We start from the raw sequence: 23,314 nt of genomic DNA, 5'->3' as shown, positions 1-23,314 counted from the left end.
CTTAATTTCTTTATTCCTGGTACCAAAATACAAGACTGGAGAGTGTCCAGGATGTAAAAGTCTGTTTGAGAAATGGGCACCTGTTAAGATCACCCAGATTTAAAAACTCTTCTCTTCAAAGTATGTGGCATTCCTGGCAACTCCTGTTCATTCAAACATAAAACTCTGATTCTATCCAAAGTCAAAGGGCTGCCTCCCTCCATCCCTTCTGCATCTGAAACACACAGTGACCTGTGGGGGAACAGAGCTATTTTGGCTGCCAGGCACTTAAATAATTCCTTGTGCTTGTTCTGAGAAAGACCATCTGTATCCATCATTGCTTGATGGAGTTGATATGTGTGAAAGATCAAGCAGGTTCAGCACCAGGACTCACTCCATAAAGAGCAGAGAACTGTCCTGCCAGCACTGTCACCTTGTGCTTATCTATAAAACATTCGATTTCCAGCAAGTTCCCACCGTAGGCAAGAAATGTGAGATGTCAGCTTCCCTCACCCATGTCGAGCTTGGCTTAAACACGTTCCCTCCCCTGCCTCTCATTCCCATCCCTAGCAGGTAACACAACCTGTGTAGCTCCACCTGCTGCAAACCACTCGGGATCAGGTTAAAAATCCCATTTTTCTCCCTCTGCAGAGCTGTCAGCGTTCACCATGGCCAAAGCAGCAGTGACAACCCCTGCCCAGTCCCAGGTGCTCTGGGGAGGAGTTGTGCTGGTGCAGACCAGGGACAGCTCTGGCCTGAAGTACCTCAGCATCCAAGCTCTGGTGGGTCCTCAAGGCTGGCTGTTCACCCTGCTGGGACAGCACAGTGAGACTCTGCTCTCTGACCACAGCCTAGGCTCAGGGAAAAGGGCTTTGAGATTGGGCATCTGGACAGGAAACGCTTTTTTATTGTTGTAGGGAAGAACCTCTCAGTGGAATTTTTCAGAGACAGCAACCAGAAAAAAATCCAGCCCTCTTGGTACCTCAGAATTTCACAAGGGTTCAGAAGTGATCAAAAGAATTATCTCCCAAGGGCAGATTTACTGGACAAGTATATAATGTTGTATTTCACTCAGATCCCAAGCTCATCCATATCTTTCCCTGTTGGACTGTCCCTCTTCACACAGCACAGCACCACACACTGACCCAAGGGACTCTGTGATTTTGTACTCCAGATAAGGATTTTGAAGCCTGTCCAAGGTGAATCACGGCTCAAGCTCTTGAGTAAATATTTCAGTGACAAAACAGAATTATTAAACCTTTGCTATGAACTACTGTGTTAAAAGAAACAACAACAACTTTCATCATCCTCAAACCTCAATTTTCCTACCTGCAAGAGAATGATGACAGGCTCTTGACTCTCTGGGTGTTTCTAGGATTAGACAATGTCTGCTCAACATTAATGTAGATTTTGGTATTTTGTGTTACTGCTCCTGTCACATTACAGAAAGGTCAAGGAACACATTCCATGACTCAGAGCCTTTCCACAGAATTAGTGTAGTCCTCAGAGCTTAGCCAGGCTCTGTATTTGGATAAAGCCCACCACAATCCCACTCTTTGAAGATCCCAATGTACGTCAGAGTGGCAGCCCTTTCCTGTCACTGCCTCATCTCTGTGTTTAGAATGAGCAGCACTTGGAAGATGATGCTGAAATTAAAGCAGGGAAAGAAAACAAAGCAAAACCACACATATTTGGGGGGGGGGGGGGGGAAATAGAAAAGGGTAAAAAGAAAGGAAAATCCTCTCAGAAATACTTAGGCCATTAGAGAGCATCTTAGCCAGAGTCAGAAGGCAGGGAGAGATCATGTAGAAATGAATGTAGGGAAAAATGAGCCTCTCAGCTCTTTTCCAGTTAGAAACCTTCACCAAGAACCTCTTGCCAGCCCAGCACCTCATGTAAAACAGAACATTTCCAAACCTCTTTCATAAACCACTTGGAAATATTGAGGGCCTTACACATCCTCCAACAAAAATACCATTTTTTCTGCAAAAAGTATTGATTCATTGATCCTGCAATTCTTACCTGGAAGACTCTTGCACTCCATGAACTGAAGATGGGGTTGCAGCCCTGATTGCTAGCACCCTGGCCCCTGGTTGGAGACGTTTTCCTTGGCTCACCAGCCAGCTGGGAGGTCTGCTCCTTTCGAACTCTGCTAACTAGCCAGATCCCAGATTCTCTGAGCTCTCTGCCACAGAGCTCAAAACGAGCCAGCCCAAAGTCCTGAAAATGCTGGCTTTTAAACCAATCAAACTGCAGGTGGCAGGAAATTCCAACACACCGGAAGCAGGGTCAGGCCAGGCAAAAATCTCATCTGAGACTTTTCTCTCGTCTCACCCTTGGCTTTGAGTACTCCATCTCTGCATCCCTTATCTCTCACTTACAACAGAGATGTCCCATCTCCATTGCCTCCTCTACCACAACAGCTTTAGCACCCCAAATTACCCACTGCAAACACCCTATATCCTGCAGCTCATACCATGGATCCCCAAATTCCTACCGTTCTTCTTCCCGTACTCTGCAACGCCCTTTCCTTTCTCACACCCTCTCCTATTCACCACACCCCTTTCACTGCTGATCAACACCCCAAATCACAGACACACCAAGCCTATTGCACACTGAACACCTACACAAAGTTCTTCTCTGCTGCAGATTTTCAGTACTTTCAGTTTGTGGCAGCTGGTTCAAGATACCCCACTGCTGGCCAGCCCCCCCTGCCCCTTCCCGTGCTGGTCAGGAGAGCAACATCAAGGCATGACAGGATGCCAGTTCTGTGCCTAGGGCATGGGAGGGTGGTTGAGATGAAAGAACAACATGTTCAACACAACAGGCACAAAACATTATTGCACTGTGGACTGTGTGTTGCAGGGTCTGTGCTCCACTTGGAGCTTCCAGACTGCTGTTCAAGGAAATTGCCATCAATGTCAGCCTCACCACCACTATTAGACATCTCATCCATGTCCAGGCCCAGCTTGAACCCATTTAACTTGTAACAGATAATGAGATAACAGCATGACATGCAGCAGCTGAAGATTATTTAAACACCCATCTGGTACCTGTTATGCAGCATATATCCTATTGTTGTATAGGAAATATATGCCACCTCCCTCCCACATGGAAGGGAGAAGATCTATAGATGTATCTCATGCTACCCCTTCTTTTTGCACAGATGAGGTAATTCTACTTCTCAGTGCTATTTCTAGCATATCACTTTGCATTTCCCATCTGTGTTTTAGGAGATGCAGTCCCTTCCAAGCTACTGAGACCTTGTGAAAACATACAAGAGCACAATGAAAAAATTACTCAGGACATCTCACCCCCTTCACACATCAGTCAGAAAAGACTCCTCCATTAAACTGATTCACCCTTTGCACGACACAGCGTGGCATTACCCTTTATCCCAGACAGATTCAGGGGTGACAGTTCACATCTGTGTTTGTTGGACCACACTGATTCTACAGGGGAATGGTGAAATACCTGCTGATGCCTGAGAGGTGTGCAAAGGCAACCTGCTCACACTTTAATTCAGATGGACAGATGAGAATCTGCAGATCCCAGCTGAATAGCCTGATTTCTTTATCCAAACTTTCCACCTTCCTTTATAGGATGACTTTGGCTGTTTTGCTGAAATGGCCCTCAGCTCTATCTCTCTGTGATCCCTCAGCAGCTGCGGGCCGGGTTATTGTGCATCCCAAGAAGTCACGTTTCACAACGCGAGCTGCCAGCTCTGCAGATGGGACTCCACACTTCTCTGTTTTTCTCAAACATGACTCAGTTCTCTGCAAAAGCTGTTCTCCCATGTAAATCCTGGACCAAACCCTGTGTCTGACGCCCCATCTAGTGTTCATCACGTACAGATGCAGAGGGCGTCTGTGCAGAGGAAAGAGGAGACTGGAGAATTCCCAGCATTTTCAGCGGTATTAAACCACCTTTATAAAACTTATTTATCTCCAAGAGAGCTCGGAGAGAGCCCAGGCAACATGGAATCCTACATATCCCACTGCCAGGTCCTTCCTCTGGACTCTCTGCAATCTCTGGATGTCCAAGTGGAGATAGCAGCTGGAAAGCCCTGGAAACCCAGCTCCTTCGGTGCTTGGCAGACACCTGGGCAGACGCAGGAATTAAACCCATTTCAGCCTTGGAATGAGGAGCCAAGAGTCTAAGTGGTGCCCACCTCAAGGCTCGATGGCAGCTGCCAGCCTGGATTGATTCTCTTTTGACAGGAAAGAGCGGCACTTCCCGGCTGCTCGGCAGCACTGGGCACTCTTGTCAAGACAGTCATCAAACCTTGAGCAGGTATTTTGAATACTCAATAAGGCTGCTCAGTGTTTTTCCAATGAGATTTTAAAAATAAAATGGGAATTACTGAAAAGTGCGTTTCACATTTTTTTTCATTAAAAAAAAGTGCCAGCTGAGATAACAAACCCTTTTCCGCTGTCTGTCCTTCTTTGCAAATACGTTTTTGGCTTTTTTTTTTTTTTTGGTGGTGGGGAGATAGTGAAGTTGTCAAAACAAAAAAAAAAAAATGCTTTAAGGACTTGATTTTGATACAGCAGCTTTCTGACACGTTCAGTGCTGCGAATTGCAGAGCCCCGAGCACTGCTACGGAAATCCTCGGGCTGTGTAATGTTGTGTGCACAACCACTCGCAATTAAGCCCAAAACAAGCATCTCTGTGTTCTCCGTTAATCACCAGCCCAATTAGCACCTTGGTTAAGATGCTGAGAGATTCCAGTCCTCCTCCCATCAGAGCTGGGATTGTTCTAGTGAAACTCTCACTCTGCCTATGCAACGCTCTGTTCACAACGCTTTCGGTTCTCCTGGAGCAGCGTGATAAGTCTGTTAACTCATTAACACCTCCAGCTTACAGGAGACTTGGCTTCCAGCCCCTTCAGCAGCCCCAGGCTCCACGCTCCAGGAAGTTTTTCTGCAGTTTCTGTTTTGGTTTCTTTTCCTGCTGAGCCAGGCTGGCGGTCAGCTCCCATCATGAAGCTCCTGAAGGCAACTGTAATCTTTGTTCTTGTGCCCACTCTGACGCAGGCTTTTGACCCTCTTAGCGTTTCAATCGTTGCGGGAAGCGCTGTAATGGCTTGGCATCTCTTCTCCTCCGACTCCTGGCTCAAGTGCCGCTTCCAGGAGTGCTGCCAAAAGAACAGCACTGTGAACTTCAGAGGTAAGGCAGTGGCAAGGACGCTGGGGCCGAGCTGATGTTCCTTTGCACGGTGGTGAGAGCTTCCTTTGCTGGGGCTGTCTTAAGGGTTACCATCCGCAGCGGCTCTACAAGGCTGCATTAACCTAATATTCCTTATCCCACAAGAAGTTGTATACACTGTCTCTCCGAGCAATTTTCCTTGCTGATTTCTTGGTTTATATTGGCAGAAATGGGTTGTGCTGGTTTGTGGCGCCATCAGGGTGGCAAATGCCATTGATAGACCTCATCAATGTATATAAATAACTAAAGCAGGGGTGCCAAGAAGGTGGATTAGGCTCTTCCCGGTGGTGCCAAGGACATGGATCAACAGGCAGGGAACACAGCTTGGGAAAATAACTGCAACTTTACATTTTGATAAACTGTATCTCTGATGCGCCTCAATGAACAAAACCTCAGAGAGAAATATGTATTGTTGAGGTTGAACACCTGGAATATAGAAATTATAGACCACAAGGACATTTTGTGGAAACCATTTTGTCAGACTAGTAAAGTCTCAGTTCCTCCTGCACTGTAAAATCCCTAGTAGAGGAAAAATATACTAAAAAGACTAAAATTATAGAGTAATTAGCATAAGAAGCGAGAAATCGATAATCAGTAGAGTAGAATAGTAACTAATGAAAGAAAATAATGTCATTTAGGAATGATGAGCAGTAATTTCTTTGCTTGGTAAAAAGGTATAAATAAATGAAAAAACTTTGCGTCTGTGCGGAGGCTGCAATTTGGTCGGCCTGGCCAGAATATAGTAACGCCTTCCTCGGTAACACTAAAAAGCCGGTATTGGAGGGTTTAATTTCCCCGGCGGATTTGGTAAGCCGGTGACGCGCTGCGGCCGCTTCCATTCTCCCTATCCCGGGATTCGGGATCTCCGCCCTGCCCGTCCTTTGGCCCGGTACAAAGATGGCGGCGGCGGCGGCCCCTCATGGGGCGGGAAGGCGCAGGCGCGCTGGGCGCGGCGCGCGCGCTCGGGGCCGCCATGGCGCGCTCGGTGCCGCTGCTGTGGGCGCTGCTGCCGGGGCTGGCGGCGCTGGAGCCGCTCAGCGTGGGCCTGGCCATCGGCGTGGCCTCGGCGCTCACTGGCTACCTGTCCCACCCCAGGTTTTACTGCAACTACGTGGAGTGCTGCCCCCGCGCCGAGCAGCGCCTCAACGCCACCGGTACGGCGGGGGCGGGGGGCGGCGGGGCTGCCCCCGAGCTCGGCCGGTCACTGGGCAGCGCGGCCCGGGGCGTGCGCGGTGACCGGCGGTGCTGAGCTGTCCCTCTCCCCGCAGCGCTGAAGGCGCAGCTGGACAACCGGCTCTTCGGGCAGCACCTGGCTAAGGACGTGGTGCTGAAGGCGGTGCTGGGCTTCAGCAACAACCCCAGCCCCAAGAAGCCGCTGATGCTGTCGCTGCACGGCTGGGCCGGCACCGGCAAGAACTTCCTCAGCCAGATCCTGGCGGAGCAGGTCCACCCCGCCGGCCTGCGCAGCAAGTTCGTCCATCTCTTCCTGGCCACCCTACACTTCCCCCACCAGGACCAGGTCAAGCTCTACAAGGTGAGGAGGGGTAGGACGTGGCCCGGTTACCCCCAGTCTGTTCCTGAGCCCCCTGCTGGGGCCTGTCCTGCACATCTCCCGCAGGTTCCCACTGGGATGAGCTCAGCTGATCGAAACATGATGCTGATAATGCCAAGCTTGTGAGTTCGATCCCTGTATGGGCCATTCACTTCAAAGTTGTGGGTGCTTTCCAACTCAGAATATTCTGATTCATGTTCCTGACAGCTGGAGGTGTGCAACTGTATATTCCAAACTTGATGCTTAGGAGAGATGGAAGGGGAAGCTCATGCATAAAGTAAAAGGCACCAAAACGCCGAGATAGTTTCCATTTCCTAGCGCTACCCTCTCACTGATGCCATCTGCTGATTCCCGTGCTCGCTGCAAGGAGAGTTTGTCATTCCAGCTGCGTTATCCTGGCTCTCCGGGATGGAAGGAACCTTCTCCACAGCCCCCGCGGGGCCGTGTTTTGTATTTATGACTAAAACACTGTTGATAATGTTGAGAACACAGTGGTGTTTTGGCTGTTACAATAGTGCTTGCTAGTTTTTGCTACTCATATTGCGCAGTGGGGTGGGCAAGAGATGGGGAGGGGGCACAGCCTGGACAGCTGACCCTTGTTGGCCCGAAGGATATCTCATGCCACATGCTGTCGTGCTCAGCCACAGAAATGGGGGTTGAAGAAAGAAAAAATGGGGGGGGCATTGGTTTCCAAGATGGTTGTTGCTCTAGCTCTGGCTGGACGTTGGTGTGCATGTGTTGGGTGATTCAATTTTCTTGTTTTTTCCTCTTTCATTCACCAGCCAGTGAGTGTGGGATACTGAGATTTGAGAGTGTCCCCAGAATCTGTCACATAGAAGAATCTTGCAGTACATCCAGTAAAGGTCTTGTTTTTCAGTGGCTTTCAACCTCTTGTTCCAGGAACAGCTGCAGAACTGGATTCGAGGCAATGTCAGTGCCTGCCCCTCCTCTGTCTTCATTTTTGATGAGATGGACAAAATGCATCCTGGTGTCATTGATGCCATCAAGCCCTTCTTAGATTATTACGAGGAGGTTGATGGGGTGTCCTACAGGAAAGCCATCTTCATCTTCCTCAGGTCCGTGGCACCAATTTCTGTCATTTTGAGATACTGAATGTTTATTTATGATGATAATGATGCTTCTTGGGGACCTCATTCAAAGAACAGCAAAAAAAAATGCTCTGGAGGGAAGATTGTCTGTGCAAAGACAGTGGGGAGCACTCTGAGCTTGTGCCTGTGGCTGTAGTGGAGCAGGTCTATGCTGTGCATGGCCACTGCAGCGTGCTGAGCTCATGAAGCTGGCCCTGAGCACGGGACATAAGAGAGTTCACATTTTGGGATGGGTGCACCAAGTACTGGACCTTGCTGGTATGGAGTTAAATATCTTCAGAGCAGCTAGTTTGGTGCTGTTTTGGATTTGTAGCTATGAGAGTGTTGATAACACCCCAATGTTTTTCCCTTTTCTGGATGATATTTGCAAAGCTTCAAGGCTTTTCCCACAGTAGGCTGTGGATGTGTGGAGGTGTGCAGGAGGATGGGAGGGGACACAGATGGGACAGCTGAGCTGAACTGCCCAGGAGGATATTTAATACTGTGGCATGCCATGCTCAGCAATAAAAACTGGGGTGGAGGGAAAAAGTGGGGTTTCAGCTTTAAAGGTGGTTCTTCAGCATTTGCCTGGGCATTGGTCTGACTGTGGGGGTGGTGAGTGATTTCCTTAGTCCACCTTGGGTTTTTTTTCCTCCTCTTTTTTTCTCATCATGTTAAACTATCATGACCCACAAATCTTCAGACTTTTGTTCTTCCTATTTTCTCCTTCCATCCCACTGAGGCAGGAGGGAGTAAGCAAGTGGCTGTGTAGGTGCTTGGCTGCTACTGAGGGCAACCCAGCACACACTGATGGCTACTTAAAGAATTGGAGGCTTTCCCTAAATTTTGGCTTTTGTTCAGTATTGTGGAGATTATCAATATGTGTAACTGGCTGCAAAAGAAATTCTGGTTCAGTTGTGTCTGTATTTCACCACTGTACATTTTTCTTTTATGATCAGCAATGCGGGTGGTGATTTAATTAACAAAGCAGCTCTTGACTTCTGGACAAGTGGGAAGCGCAGGGAAGATATTCAGCTGAAAGACCTGGAGACCTTGCTCTCTGTAGGAGTCTTCAACAACAAGAATAGTAAGTCACTTTGCCCCCAAAATGGGAAACTCATTCCTCAGTGCCTGAGACAAACTGTGAATTCAGCCTGGTCTGTGGATCCTGTCATGTGCAGGATCGAGTTTAGAGAAATTCCTTCTTATGATTTTTTTCCCCCCTCTATTTACCCAGGTGGGCTGTGGCACAGCAGCATCATTGACAGGAACCTTATTGACTACTTTGTCCCTTTCCTGCCCCTGGAGCAAAGGCATGTGAAGATGTGTGTCAGGGCTGAAATGAAGGCCCGTGGATATGATGTGGATGAGAAGATTGTTCAGGCAGTGGCTGATGAGATGACCTACTTCCCCAAGGAGCAGAAGATCTACTCTGATAAAGGCTGCAAGACTGTACAGGCCAAGTTGGATATTCACGAAGACCTCGTGATGAGAGATATGAAAGCCAGGGGTTGATTTCCACTTTTGAGTCTCCAAAGCACTTTCAGAGCTTTTGGATATGTATTTGCACTCACACTTTTTTACTGTTGACAGGGAGTATGGTGAAAATACCAGAGTGAGCTGTATGGGCTTCGTAGCTTGTGTGTTTGGTTTTGTTGGTTGTTTGTTTTTATTTTAACTTAACATAGAATTGGGACTTAGAGATCATCTAATGCCATCCTCTGCCATGGGCAGGGACACTTCCCACTGAATCAGGTCACTCATAGTCCCATCCAGCCTGGCTTTTAAGCCCTGTTCATCTCTGAACTGGCTGGTATCCCAGTATTGCCCCCTTTAGTTTTCTTTTAATCTACAGAGAATTTCTAGTGTGACACACAGCACTGGATACAGACTCTCCTGCTTTATTCTTCCAAGTGCTGGGATTATTAAGTATTTAATTCCTCTTTCCACATAAACCAGATTGGAACAAAGGAAAACAGAGGAATTTTTCCAGGTAGTTGTACTCCCTTCCATGTGCACAGTCCTGTTCACATTCATATGAAGTGGAGGGATGTGTGCTGTATTCTGAACTATGATCAGGTCTGTAAGGGTGAACTCCTTGGGGCATTGCAGTATGAAGATGATATGGTAGAAATCTTCCTGTGCTCAGCTGGGGATCATCCTACATTTCCTAGTACAGTAATATGGGAAGTCATTATGAGCTCCTAGAACTCTGTTACTAAATAATGGAGAGAGGGCAGGGGAAGAGGAAGGAAGAGCTTGCCTGTATGTGGGCTCCTGGGCCTGAAGACTGTAAGATGTTTAGTAGTGCTGCCCCACTGCTCCTAATAGTCAAGGTGTGGATAATGCTACTCTCACCTTGCTTGGAAGACACTTGAATGGAAGAAATTATTTTTAATGGTATATTTTTATGCTGAAGTGTAAGCAACAGCAACAATCCTATACCTCACTAGTTAAGTACATTTTATAGTAGCTTTTTACGTTAAATAATGCTTATGTGAAAGGGTGAGTGATGAGTTAAGAAGCTGGGAAAGATCAATTTAACCTTCACCCAGTGGGGAGGCTGAGTTTTAAAGGCTGTTGCAAGCTTTAACTCTTAGTCTCCCATCACTTGTGTATCAAATGTAATGCAAGACAGAAGTGCCTTTCACTTTGTTGATTGTACTGGGGTTTTAAATTGGTACAAGGCATAGGGCCGTTTTTGTGCTGCATCATTTATTTCCTCACTTGTTCTTAAACTTTCTTTAAGAGGTGATGCTAAATTATAGGTTTCATTACAATTATGTTAATTCAAATTACAACGGAGTTTAGCGCTCATGTTAAGCTCTAAATTAAAAGTGTTGATTGCCTTTTACAGCCCCACCAGAGTTTGTCAAACGTTGGCAAACTGTTCACACTGATGCAATCTCCAGAGTCAAACACTAGCAAGCCGTTAACCTTGGGACATTGGACTGTCACTTTTCAGTGTGATGTTTTGCCTACTAACTGATTTATTCATAGTTGTATATGCTGCATCCAGTTTCACTTACTCCAAGAAGAAAATACCTGTGCTATTTCAAAACACTAAATACTACCGTAGTGCAGTTGGAATAAATCCTACATTACTTCTTCTCTCTTGTTTAATCATTTTCAGATAATAGGAAAATACTAGTTTATGCAGTCTGCAGCCAGCTGCACTGCACATTTCTGTTACACTTCCTTTAAAAGTGTGAGGCAGCTGTTGGCAGCAGCTCACACCTCACTGAAGGGTCAGTTGTGAACCACGTGCTGTGCTCTAAGGATGCACCAGGAAATGTCAGGGAGCTGCCTGGGAAGCACAGGCTCTGCTGTTCACTTTGACTTCACCACTCATGGCACAGCTCAGCTGCTTGTCCCCTCCCTGGGCACACAAGGCTCTGGGGCCAGGCTGCCTCTGGCTGGCAGGACAGCAGCACTTCCTATTTCAGTGAATTTAAACCATGGCCTCTGAATTTATGAGCACAGTGTGAGATCTCAGAACTCTCACTGCAGAAAGCTGAACTAAAGCAGCAGCTGCTTGTCCTGGACTCTGGTAAGAACAGAATTCACTCTTGGGACTGCTCAACTCCTCTCACATGGCCAATGGACTTTTTCTCTGGGCAGCAGACCTTTCCCCTGTGACATTTTCCTTTAAGATGTCTGATCCAGTCTAAAATAGCCTACTAAATAGAATAATGGCCAAAGTTACCCAGTCATAGCAAGAAAGAGTGAGGTCCTTAGCCCTGAAACCATACAGGGGAGGAATAACAGGATCAGAAGGGTCAAATCTGGGAGTGATTTCAGGCACAGCTGTATCTTTTACCCAGATGGAGCTGCTCCTGGCCAGGTCTGCAGAACAGAAGAGATTAAACAGAGGCAGTCTCCACCCTTTCCACATCATTCCTGCTCTCCAGAGGCAGTTTTCCATCTACCCTGGGCTATTCAGGGCTGTGATACAATGAAATACTGCCTACCACTGTATATCAAATGCTTGTAGTGATGCTGCACTGGCACACAAAGCAAAACTAAGTTCTGGAAGAGCCACAAGACAGCTTGGTTCTCTTAGTACCAGACCATAGTACAAGTTTATCATCATTACATCTGCTTTCTCCCATTAGCCAGCTAGTTGCTATAATCAGGAAGTCAAAGAAACAGATAAATACCTGAGTTCAAGGCACTCATTTGCTAACAAACACTATGATTGATAATTTGCATATCACACATCTTCAGAGCAAGTGGACAGTTGGAGCCTCACTGGCCTTTTTTTTCCCCCTTGCAGAGAAAAATCCAAGATGCTGCCACTGAAAACGTGGGTGGCTTCAAACAGAGCCTGCAGTGTTCAGGCAGTGGTACCACAGTGGGAGGAGATGAGCAGCAGGGGTTTAACTGGTTTTAACTACAAGAAAAGTTCATCCTTATTGAGCACACGTGCATCGAGGAAGTCTGCCTCTACAAAAACCACACAACTGTAATTAGTATAAACGGTCAAGAAGTGCAGTCTCAAGCTTGATTTGTTTCACCAGACAGCAAAGAGTCACATCTCCTCCTATCTCTGCCCTTTGAACTGCAGAAGGGAGATACCTGCACTCAAGCACAGCATGAACAGACAGGAATGTAGTGTGCTCTTCCTCAAGATGAAGTAAATTTGTGCAAAATTAGTATCAAATCACTGAATGCAAAGAATGCCAGAAGGTAGCTAAGAAATAAATTTCTGATGGGAAAAGTTTATTTTGAACAGCAACTGGAATGAAAAAAGCCTCTGCAGTGTTCACATTCAGAAACATGTCTGACACCTTTGACAGTAACTTCAGTGGACATATTTTATGAGTTTTTTCCAAATGCCTTTAGATCTGCCTCTATCACCTGCCTCAAAGGCACACAGTATGGTGAGAAGAAGAAAAAGGAAAACCCCTGCAAGCTGACCCCTGAATTCAACATGTAAGTGAAGAAGAGAAACCTCTTTTCAATTTCCATGGTGTAAAATTTAATCTGTACACATTTCCCATGACATTGCAGCTTTTCCATGAAGCTGACTCACCACTCCCAGAGCACAGTTCTCCCTCCTGAGATCACTCCTGAGAGAGCCCACTGTGGGCAACTTCATACACAAAAACTAATCTAAAATAGGAACTAAGTACACCAGTGTGGCATTTAAGGATTTTAACTCACTTCCTTGTAATATTAATTCTGCTCTCTGAACACTATTCACAACAAAGACTTTTATAATCTTCGTTTGACACATAGGAGACTAAATTATACCTCGGTTTTGAAAAAGACAATGGCACTGTATGATGTTGGAAAGAATAGCCCAGATTTTTTAATTCCAGAATCCCCCCCTTATCTTTACTGGGCCCAAGGTGTTGAAGGCAAAAAGACACATTCTATTTTTAATGCGTATTCCCCCACAGGATCAATGAAGGCTTTCAGAGACACAAGAACTTTGATTCAAATTCTCAATATTGTCTAGAGATCATCCACATCAGAGCAAAATCAAATTAAAATTAGGTCATAGTCTCAGTCCTTCTGTACCTGTCAAGTCTGCCAAAGGGTTCCGATGATGGACACATGATTCAAGGAGTCTTGAGCCCTGCCAGATCCAGAAATTCCCAAAGCAGTTCCTTCTTACCTTCACATCACAAGGCTGAAGCACTCAGGAGCCGTGACTGATGACAAAAATGCAGAGGCACTGCTGCTTATTTACACACCAGTTAAAAAAAAAATAGTGTTCCTTTCTTTAGAAAGTTCTTAAAAATGAAATGTCTCAGGTCCCACACTTTCTGATTAAGTTAAATTTGCTTCTTTGCAGGTTGTAGCAATAAAGCATTAGAAGTCATAATAATAATCCAGCTTTGCATCCACAGTTTTACATCCTTTATCTGAATAGATTCTCTCCTCTCTGGGAAAGTAAGTCATTTCATCAGCTATCCTGCTCACAATGTCTTCATCCACAGTGTAGCCACGCAATTCAATCTCAACCCTGACACACATTTTCACATGTTTGTATTCCAGAGGCAGGAAAGGAATAAAGTAGTCAATGAGGTTTCTGTCAATCAAGGTGCTGTGCCAAAATCCACCTGCGAAGGGAAAGAAGTTTATTAGTATTTCTCTAGTTAAACACTACCATGGGTTGAACAGGAGAGAGGGGCAGATCACAGCTAAGAATTCACCTGGGACTTTAGAGCTCTGTAAAGCACAAGTCAATACAAGCCCCTTCTCATGTTACTTTGTGCATAAAATTTTGGACAGACACGTAAATGTGGTCCTTTAGGCTGAATGAATGAATTTTGACTGTGCTTGAGCCTTGCTCTCCAGGTGCTGGTCTCACCTTTCTCACCTAGAGAGGGACAAATTTTCTCTCAGCTATCAACTCTCCCAGACCAGTTTTCTTATTCCTTTTTTTGGAACTTCTATCTGAATTTTTAAAGAAGTACAGTGAGTTTGCTTCCAATGCTAAATTTAGAGCATTGTTATGTCAGAACCCCTTTTCACCAGAAGTCCTGTGCGAGGAAACCTGTGAAGCACTTCCCCCAAAACATGCAGTCCAACAGGCAGCAAACAAGCTGGTGGCCAAGGTGTATACCGAGCTCCTTAATTTTCACTCATCCTGGGAGCCAACTGCAGGCCCCAAAATGGCATATTTGTTCCTCACAAGCCAAAATCTGGAGGCCACATCAAGAAGAAATGATAGCTTTAAAAAATGCAGCTAAATGCAACCCATCCCTTTTGTGTTACTTTTACCACCTCAAAAGCAATCCCAGTTTTACTCACTATTTTTGTTGTTGAAGACAGACACAGAGAGTGCATTTTGGATATCTGTGAGCTGGATATCTTCCCTTGTCCTCCCATTTCTCCAGAAATCTAGTGCTACCTCTGTTATCTTTTCAGCTCCTGCATTGCTAAGTAAAGAGAAAACAGAGATTGTAGATGGGGGTAGTTTTGAAAGTTGAAATTATGAAGTAAAAGCATGGAGTGTACAGGACAGCAATACAGAGAAGCTGTTTACCTGAGGAAGATGAAGATGGCTTTTCTGTAGGACACCCCATCCAGCAGCTCATAGTAGTCCAGGAAGGGCTTGATTGAGTCAATCAGTCCTGCGTGCATTTTATCCATTTCATCAAATATAAAGAGTGACCGGGGACAGATGCTCACATTTCCCCGAATCCATGACTGCAACTGGTCCTGAGTGCCATAAAAGTGAAAGATGCTGAAAGAGTTTGTGTTGAAAAGACAGAAAAAAATAGCACTTTCTGTTTAAGGAACTTTGTCCTGAAGGAGTTGTTTCAGTGATATAATTTTAATAGCTTTGGCTTCTTGACTAAAACATGGTTACAAGCTGTAAATGAAACCTCAACAAAATCCCATGCTTGTTCTGAAAAATTTTAAGACACCAAGAAACAGGATGGGAGAAGCAGAAATTCTCCTAAATATTCCTATAAAAAGCAAAAGTGGATGTGCACAGTAGGACAAAAAATGGGTCCCACTAAGGAACAGCCACACAAAGCCAAACTCTGACAAGCCAGTTGATGACTTTTGGCAGCACTTTGGTCTAAAAAACCTTAAAAAGAGCAATATTAAATTTGCTACCTGGCAGTAATAGTGAGAAATTGCACCTGAAATCATCAGCAGAAGCAGAAAGAAAATTTAACTCTCTGTGTTTTAATCAATCAGAAGTTAAATGAAAACAATTACAAGTCCTTCTTAGAACACTATTGTCCAGAAAGACTAATGCTTTATTGCATTGAAAGAGTCTCTCACTTAAGCATTACATTTTCATCGTGAGTATTACATTCAATAATCAATAACGCATTAATTGGAGGAAAAAGGGTTGATGTGCTGGAAGATGAATGAGAAACAATTGTTCTATTTTCAGTGATTCATCTTTATTGTACTCAGTCCCTGAACTGCAGGTGTATTGGGGATAAGCAGCAATACTTCCTCCTACTGCCTTGGGCAGCAAATTTCTCTACTGTATTCACCTCAAAATAAATGTAGAAAAGCAGTTTTATTTCAAAATTGCTCAGTTAAAAGAGGGGGGGAAATAAGCTGTAAAAGAGGAATTGTCTATTTCCTCAATTTAGAAATCAGCTTTGTAGACCATCCTGTTCCCATTTTTAACACATACAAACTGAATATCAACATGCAGTACTACAGGACAGCAGTACTCATTCAAACTATGCAGTGAACTAAGCTAGAACAAAAAAAAAAAACATAAACCACATCTAAGCTACTGCTCTATGGTATCTCCCTGCCTACAGAACTGACAAGATTCCAAATACACTTACCTGTACTTTTCTGACAGCAGAGTATTTTGTGATTTTGCTTTACAGCTTGGAAATGAATCCATAGAAAACTAAATAACTGCTCAGTGTGTAGTAGAATAGACAATGATGCCTCAGAGAGCCAGTGCAAGCTTGCCACGGTGCCTGACAAACCTGGGGGTCACCGGGTTGATTCCCAGAGCCATGAACTATTTGGTTTTTTGCAGTACCCTCCAACACATCACCTAACCAGGAATCGTGTTTATCCTTAAGTCAGCCCCATCTCTAAGCGAAGTGCAGAACGAAAATTAAACCATATCACTCTTCCCTAAAGAGAGGCATGAAACACACGCAAAAAGCTTCACATTCATGGGAAAATCAATCCTGATGGATGTTAGGATTTGCAGAAGACTGCAAAATTGGCATAGCATACATGTTACTGCATAAAATAACATCTCGGTCTGTAGTACTGATCATGCCATGACATTTATAACTTGTTGCAGCACAGCCCATTCTTACCTTGTAGAGATTGATGCTGTGAGCGTGAGGAAAGTGTAAAGTTGCCACGAACTGATGGACATATTTACTCTGCAGACCTCTTTTATAAATGCTTTCAGCGACGATCTTACTGACAAAGTTTTTGCCTGTTCCAGTCCACCCGTGCAAGGAAAGAGCGAGAGGCTTTTTGGCGTTGGTGTTGTTCAAGAAGCCTCTCACGGCTTTTACAACCACCTTGCTCACCAGGTGCTGCCCGAACAGCTTCTTGTCCAAAGTCTCCTGTAGAGCTGCATGGAGAGACCAGACTGTCAGGGGCGGGGAGCGGGCCGGGCGCGGGGTCACCCCGCTCGCGGTGGCGGCCGCCGGCCCCGGGCAGGGGCCAAAGGGCCGGGCTGGAGCGGCGGCCCTCGGGAAGGCCCCGCGGGCTCTGCCCGGCTCCCGGCGCCGCCGCTGCCCCGGCGCCTTCCCGCCACCTCCCCTCAGCCCATCCCGGTCCCGCACCGGCGGCGGCGCGCTGGTCGTGCCGGTGCAAGCAGCACTCCCTGAAGTAGCAGTAGAGCCGCGGGTAGGAGATGAAGCCGGTGAGGGCCGAGGCAGCGGCGCCCGCGATGGCGATTCCCAGGCTGATGGGCTCCACGGCTACGGCCGGCGTGAGGAGCGGCAGCAGCACCAACGCCAGGGCCGCCCGCAGCGCGCCCCGCCGCAGCTTCATCGCCCGCCCGGCCCAGCCGCCCGGCCGCCGCTTCCGCCCCTCGGCGCCGCTTCCGCCGCCGCCATCGCGGGTGCGGGGAGAGGCGGAGCCGGCGCTGAGGGGCTGCCGCCATGTTTGGGCGGGAACGGGCGGGGCCAGCGCTGAGGGGCTGAGGTGTCGCCGCCATGTTTGGGCCGGCACCCGCCGCTGTTGGGAGAGGAAGGAAGCCCCGTGCAGTGGAGTTATTAAATACTACATTATGTGGTCGTGTCGCCGTGTGTTAGAATAGTGAGATCAAAGAATCACCATGCTTAGAATAGACCTTTAACATCATCATGATGTCCAACCGCCCATCCAGCACTGCCACTGTAACCCCTAAACCACCAAAACCCACAGCACACAGTGCCACAGCCCGACGCCTCTTTAACACCTCCAGGAATGGTGCTCCACCACCTCCCTGGGTAGCCTATTCCAAACCAGGAATACCAGCTGAACAGTGAAGAATTTTGTTTCTAATATCTAATTTAATCTCCTGTGTCTCAGTTTAAGGCTGCCTGTTAAAGGGATCTGCTGACCTGCACAGCACACAATCTCAAGGGCAAACTCACCCCTTCAGAAAATTCTTCCACTTTTCTGAGAAAAAGTGAAATCTGAGGTTGTCCCTCCCCACCATGGAGCTGTCACTTATGAGCAATGGGACAACCCGGCCATCAGCACTACCAAAACCCACAAACCAAGAAAAACCCATTGACATGAATTCAGAAGAAAAAAATGCTATGATCACTTAAAAAACACTTTTACTATTTTCAAGCTACAAATCTTCACTACAAGTACCCACACTGCACTTCTGGAGAAGACATGTGGACAAGAAGACAAGCTCCCAAGTTTTGCTTTACATTTACAAAGTAAACAGCATTGCTGCTTTTAAAGGATCTCATTTTTTTAGTAATAAGATGGTGAAAAGAAAAATCTATAAAAGCCAATTTGTTTTCTCACTAAAAACTGCCAACCAAGAAAGCTCATTTTCCATTATAAAATTTCATTTATAAGTACATATTTATATACAAAGTTACACCAACCAAAGAGTTCACAATCACCTGCAAACTGATTCACTACAAGATCACACAGGAAAAGCTTTGCAGGTAACATCAGCATCTGAAGGTAGTGAGTCTTCCCAACATCCATCGCAGGTCACTGACACAAAATTCTTTATTGGTGGAAAATAGGAACAACTCCAAAGGCTTCAGTCCACATTCATCAGTATCGCCTGTTCATCTTCTTGAACTTCTCATAGTGATAATCATCTGTGGCTTTTTCATTGAGGGAACGTTTGCGATTTGGAGGAGACCCTTCAAAAGAAAGAGAAAGAAATTTTATATCCCTGTCCTTTCAAAGGAGACATTTCCTGAAATTCTGCCACCTCCCTCAGACAGCCCCTCACCATGTGAGGTTATTGCCTTACACCCTTTGCTATTCCACCAAACCCTTGTAAGATAGCTTTGGCAACACTTCAGTTGTGACCTTCATCACTCCACCCTGAGCATCTCCACAGACATCCTCCATCCAGAGTTTCAGGTGTGATCTAGTAGTGCAACAGCCGGCTCTCTTGGACTTGGATTGCTCTACTCCCGTTACTTCAGGGCACTCAGGGAGGAGGAGGAAAGCAGAGACTGATCTTTCCTCTGTACAAGACCCCTGAAGAGTTTCATTTCCCCCTTACAACCATTCAGATGTGGAACTTACGCTCAGGTTCTGGCCTCTCCGTGTCCCCCACCCTCAGTGGACGGGGTTTTGGCTCCTCCTTGTTCCTTCGCACTGGTGCATTCAGCTCCTCATGATAAACTGCAAGAAAGAAAACATCAGGTAAGGAATATTATCTAGAGTACTCTTATCCACATGGATAAATTTCTATGACCTTTGTTATAAGGGATCTTTACCAGAAACAAGAAACTCAGAACCACCCTGCTTGGAACTGGTTTCTATGGCTTATTAGGCAAGATGGGCAGAGCAAATTTCAACAGCATTATTTCAAGTGGCCCAAACACTCTTAACTTCCATCAGAACACCAACCTGATTCCCATCAGCCCTGTAAGCATGGAAGGACACAGTAGGAGGCTGCCTTTTCTTTAGATGTCTGCAGCATCAGAGGATCACACTGAAATGAATTCCCATCTCCTGTTCAATAAGGTCTGTGTTTGCCTGGCCACCTGTCTGCCCTGGCAGCATACAAACTAGAGGCCCTCCATCATATACCATCATTTCCAGCACACAAGGCACCACTTAAAGAAAACATCTTGAAATTTATGAGGCAGTGGTAGCTAGGAGCTCAGAAAGCCCAGCCAAGAGAAATATGTCTCTCTCCTTACTGATGGGCAGAAGAAAAAGACCAGGCCAGATAGGGTCTATCTGAGCATCCCAGGAAAAGCAATTGGACATGCTGATACATGGACTAATTTCTTGGTCCCAACTGGGTCAGAAGAGACATTCAAGACTTACATCTGTTGTGCTGGACATAATTAACAGCCATGTTGGTGGGAACAAAGGAAGTTTCACTGTCTTTCTTTTTGTTCTGCTGCTCTGCCAGAAGCTTGGCCTTGGCCTCTTCAGTTGAGATGATGTTTTTTATTTTTGCACTAGAAAACAACAACAAAAAAATAAATACAAAGGGTAGCAGGCATAGAAGTACTAAGTGCATGGATTTGGAGGACAGTAACAGCACTGCTGTGGCATCTGATGAAGTGTTTGAGAGAGGAAGCAGTGCTATGGAAAGAGACATTTTGTTTCAAAGGCAAAATGGAAGCTCCTATCTTGGTGCATCGCTTCAGTGCAGGACACAAAGGGGCCCTGCAGAAAGCTGCTGGGGTCAGGTCACAGAAGTGCCTTTTCCCAGAAGTCACAGGATGGAGCTTCACAGAGCCCCTGGGCTGTGCAGGATGTGCTGTGCTAATTACCACCCCAGTCCAGAAGAAGGCTGAATCCCACACCATCCCCAACTGCGGTTGTGTAATCCAGGCATTGCACTGCACTGCCAGCCAACAGCTGCTCATCCTGTCACTCCTGGCTGGCACACACAGATCTGTGAAACACATACTCGATTCCCAGGTCCACTTCAGGAATGCCGCTCAGCATCTGGTTGGACAACATCTCCTCAGTCTTCTTGGCAGAGGAGACACGGATGTTCTCTGGCAGCTCATACAGGGAGTCCTCAGCATTCTTAAGCTTCACCTTCTGCTCCTCATTCTCCACAATTCCCTTTCTCTTCTTCAGCTCAGTCTCAATGTACTTCATCCTAAACAGCAGCACACAAGGGACAGGATATTTAATTCTGTCCCTGTACTCTGTTCCAGCACTGCTGGAGCACAACTGCATTCCTGTCCCAACAGCTAGGAGAGAGGAAAGAATCATCTCTCCAAAAGCACTAAGCTAATATTAGTAGCAAGAATTAATTGTCCAAGAAACAGTCAGATCCTCCAAAGTCTTCAACAGCCTGCAGGGAAGGCTCCCACTGGGATTTAGTGCCAAGCTGTCTGGTTGCCACCTTCTAGCTTTATCCATGAAAAAGCCTTCTCAAGTCTGGCACGTGGGAAGTGAAAGGGCAAGAGAAACTTTCAGGGAGAACTGGGAAGATGTCCTGAGACTATTCAGAATCCATGACATAAAAAAATAAACGGTGAGGGGCCACCCAGTCTGATTCAATACCAGAGACACAACACAGCACAACTCACATGTCTGCATCCTCATCCCGCCTGTTGGTTTCTGCTGAGAACGAAGTTCCCAAGTTCAGATCTTCTTCTTCATTAATCCTAAGTGGAAATCACAATGTTTACAGGTTTTGGTGGGGTTTTTTTGGGGGGGGTTTTTTGGAAGAGGTGTGTGTGGTGGGTTTTTAAAAAGTAATTTAACAAGTTAAAGAAAAGTGACCAAACTGCATTATATGAAACATCTTTAAATGTGTCACTGTCTTGTAAGTGACACAACCTCTGGTTAATTAATTACCAGTTGTCATTAAATTCTAGTCTAGGGAGAGATTTTCAGATCTCACATGCACTTACCTGTCCTTGCCTCTTTCTTTCAGCTTCTTCATGTCCACCATTCCCCCAGATTTTATCTTAAATGGGTCATCCTGTAAAACAAGAAATGAAACAAATCCTGAAGCTTCCCTGTAGTTTAATGCTAGTCTTTCAAATCTGGATAAAACCACAGGAAACATTTTTAGGAATTGAGCTGTGACACCAGTCCTGCCCCAGGCTGGACTCACACAGTGTTCTCACACCATCACATCTGAGCCCTGAGGTGATGGAATTACCCAGCACTTACCACAAGTGTGGCTTCTTCTTGCAACTTCTCTCCCACCAGCAGAGCTACAGCACTGGTCAGGCAAATAAAGAAAGATAAAATTCAGCAGAAGGAAACACTGTACCAACAATACTGCATTGCTTTATCTTCTCTAAGTCTCCCTGTCTTTTCCATCCTCAGGCTTTAAAGAAGAAACTCTTCTGTCAGGATTATCATTTTGGCAGTGTCTAACATAACGGTTTGTACAGGAAGAAGGCAGATGACAAAGGAGAAATTGACTGTCACATCACACCCCTGGGCAAAACACAATTTCCCCTGCCAGTGCCACATCCCTTACCTCACCCCATTGGGCCGCTTTCTGAGGCTCTGAACTTCTTTGGCTTCCTCAAGTTTTAACCTAAAGAAAAAAATACATTTGACTTAGTACTTGATGCTTTGGTTTTAATTAACTCATTTTATTTTCTGCAGTTAACATAGAATTTTCTATTCAAATTTGCCCTAAACCTCTGCATATCATCGTCCGTTTTTTAAGTTTCAAGTTAAATTGGTATTTTCTATTTAATTAAGCAATTCCACGCATTAGAGCAATCAGAAAGAAACTAAAAGCAAGACACCTGCTGGATTTGTTCCTTTCTGATGCTATCACTCAGCTCAGGAAGGCAGCACCAAACACTGAAAGGCATGAAAAAGAAGCCAATTTGGGAAGGACGAGCCAAAATACATCCAGGCATGAGTGAGTCTGAAGAAAGTTGATGGTGAATTGAAATTTCAAGTGCTTCTCTCCAAACTGTGAGGAATCCGTAACTTCTGGGATCACGTGCCGCTGTGACGTCACGCCACAACACGGTTGTTCAACACGGCGCTCTGACGTGACGTCACGGCTCACAGCACAGCAGTAGGTGACGATATGACGTGGCACGATGTCGTGACACCCGGACACTGCACTGCTGGACTAAACCAGACCCCGAGTCCCGTCCCGTCCCGTCCCCACCCCCGACCGCCGCAGGACCGGCTGCGGTTGGGCTTCCCGCTGGGCCCGACCGGGCTCCCCACCGGCGCCCGACCCACCTGACCTCCTCGGCGAGCTGCTCGTCCTCCTCCTCCTCCTCCTCGTCCTCCCTGCGCCGGCGGAAGGACTTCTGGCCCGGCATCGCTCCGGCGGCGGCGCCGCGGCCACCACAGCGCCGCTTCCCTCCCGCTGCTGCGGCGCGCGGCGATGACGCCACAACCCCGCGACGAAGCCGGGCGGCACCGCCCCTCTGCCCGCACCTCGGCCGGGCGAGAGCCGCTGTCCCGGCGAGCGGGGCCGGGAGCGCTCCGTGCCCTCCCTGACGGGGCTGGGAGCCCTCGAGCCCCCCCCCGCCCCGCCGGGCCACGCACTGTCTTTTCTGAGAAGATCTCGTGTATGTCACGAGGGCAGTTCCATTTCTCGCAGTCCCGGCAGCGCAGCCTCCGCCGGTGGCCGGTGCCTGTCAGGGAGGCCGTGGAGAGAAAGCGCCGTGGGGAGCATCGGTCCCACACCCGGGTTTACAGCCCAGCCCTTGGAGCGGGACGTGGCTCCTTCACTCAGCTGCTCCCCGCTGACCGAGGCACCGAGCCGCACTGCTGGGTCCCCGGCCGAACGAGCCGGGGTTCGCCGCTCCAGCAGCCGCCCTGGGAGCAGAGCCCCGACTGCTCAGGGAGCCCACGGGGTCAGTGCCACCACCGCCTCCTCCGCTCGCTCCCTCCCCGCCCCGCCCCGCCGGGC

General features: G+C 46.9%; 4 protein-coding genes across 5 annotated transcripts in view; 1 reads left to right on the top strand and 3 right to left on the bottom strand.

Moving 5' to 3' along the window:
* PTGES (prostaglandin E synthase) overlaps positions 1–2,177 on the bottom strand; it is a 29,847-nt gene extending 27,670 nt beyond the window's left edge. The window contains exon 1 of the mRNA XM_058853731.1: positions 2,002–2,177. The gene's annotated coding sequence lies outside the window, so the exon portion shown is untranslated. The remainder of the gene's footprint in view (positions 1–2,001) is intronic.
* Positions 2,178–4,918: 2,741 nt separating this feature from the next.
* On the top strand, positions 4,919–10,938 carry LOC131586605 (torsin-1B-like). 2 transcript variants are annotated; one of them, XM_058853618.1, is made up of 5 exons: positions 4,919–5,148; positions 6,456–6,721; positions 7,640–7,815; positions 8,787–8,914; positions 9,065–10,938. In XM_058853618.1, the coding sequence occupies exons 1-5, from the start codon at positions 4,962–4,964 to the stop codon at positions 9,340–9,342; spliced, it is 1,035 nt and encodes a 344-aa protein (XP_058709601.1). In that variant the 5' UTR covers positions 4,919–4,961; the 3' UTR covers positions 9,343–10,938. The 2 variants fall into 2 exon arrangements, with proteins under 2 accessions (XP_058709601.1, XP_058709600.1); XM_058853617.1 differs by lacking the exon at positions 4,919–5,148 and adding an exon at positions 6,120–6,341.
* Positions 10,939–12,528: 1,590 nt separating this feature from the next.
* On the bottom strand, positions 12,529–17,387 carry LOC131586606 (torsin-1A-like). Its single transcript, XM_058853619.1, has 5 exons — positions 17,082–17,387; positions 16,602–16,867; positions 14,828–15,003; positions 14,593–14,720; positions 12,529–13,898 (listed from the first exon to the last, which is right to left on the bottom strand). Exons 1-5 carry the CDS (start codon positions 17,290–17,292, stop codon positions 13,648–13,650), a joined length of 1,032 nt encoding a protein of 343 aa, XP_058709602.1. The 5' UTR covers positions 17,293–17,387; the 3' UTR covers positions 12,529–13,647.
* A 664-nt stretch (positions 17,388–18,051) lies between these two features.
* C20H9orf78 (chromosome 20 C9orf78 homolog) lies at positions 18,052–23,253 on the bottom strand. The gene is made up of 9 exons (XM_058853755.1): positions 22,636–23,253; positions 21,905–21,964; positions 21,589–21,640; positions 21,324–21,394; positions 20,997–21,074; positions 20,363–20,560; positions 19,768–19,904; positions 19,015–19,113; positions 18,052–18,620 (listed from the first exon to the last, which is right to left on the bottom strand). The coding sequence occupies exons 1-9, from the start codon at positions 22,716–22,718 to the stop codon at positions 18,529–18,531; spliced, it is 870 nt and encodes a 289-aa protein (XP_058709738.1). The 5' UTR covers positions 22,719–23,253; the 3' UTR covers positions 18,052–18,528.
* Between the last annotated feature and the right edge of the window lie 61 nt (positions 23,254–23,314).

This window comes from Poecile atricapillus, chromosome 20 (genome assembly GCF_030490865.1).
Source record: "Poecile atricapillus isolate bPoeAtr1 chromosome 20, bPoeAtr1.hap1, whole genome shotgun sequence".
Classification (NCBI taxonomy): Eukaryota; Metazoa; Chordata; class Aves; order Passeriformes; family Paridae; genus Poecile; species Poecile atricapillus.
Note: the sequence above shows the minus strand (reverse complement) of the source record. Positions and strands in the feature narration are given on the sequence as shown.